The sequence below is a fragment of the Vombatus ursinus genome, unplaced genomic scaffold (assembly GCF_900497805.2).
Source record: "Vombatus ursinus unplaced genomic scaffold, bare-nosed wombat genome assembly UNPS02015066.1, whole genome shotgun sequence".
NCBI classification, from domain to species: Eukaryota; Metazoa; Chordata; class Mammalia; order Diprotodontia; family Vombatidae; genus Vombatus; species Vombatus ursinus.
The window spans coordinates 8,471,975-8,472,410 of record NW_020954844.1 but is presented as its reverse complement, the minus strand read 5'-3'; the positions used below and the strand labels follow the sequence as shown (position 1 = coordinate 8,472,410).

Here is a 436-nt window from a genome sequence, read left to right as displayed (position 1 = left end):
CACACACACACACACACACACACACACACACACACACACACACACACCTCTTCATCCAGCCTTGATCTTCTGTCCCACATAGGTCTCTCCATGGATTCACCAAGCCCCATGGACCCCCAGGCAATGGACCGTGTGTAAGTAGAATACTTCCTGGTACAGCCCAAGTATTGCATTGGGATTGGGGGGGCACCACGTTTTAAAGAGAGGCTTTGCTTATAAGACAAAGCAAAGTGCTGAAACCCTCGTATTTGAAAAACAGGAGAACTGAAGATGTCTGTCTGTCTGTCTGTCTGTAGCCTGGGGAAGGCAAGGGGGAAGGCTGTGAGGGCTGCCCTCTAAATATTTGAAGAGTTGAGGCAGCTGACCCACTCAGCTGTTACCCTGGTGGTTTTTGAGGGAGGCCACCCCCCCCCCCCCCCCCCCCCCCCCCCCCCCC

General features: G+C 54.1%; 1 protein-coding gene across 3 annotated transcripts in view; it reads left to right on the top strand.

Moving 5' to 3' along the window:
- The window catches only part of CDC25B (cell division cycle 25B), a 17,863-nt gene that overhangs the window by 4,446 nt on the left and 12,981 nt on the right, over positions 1 to 436 (top strand). For all 3 annotated transcript variants that reach the window (XM_027846114.1, XM_027846111.1, XM_027846112.1), the window contains exon 3: positions 83 to 134. In XM_027846114.1, coding sequence (XP_027701915.1) covers positions 83 to 134 — 52 coding nt within the window. The remainder of the gene's footprint in view (positions 1 to 82; positions 135 to 436) is intronic.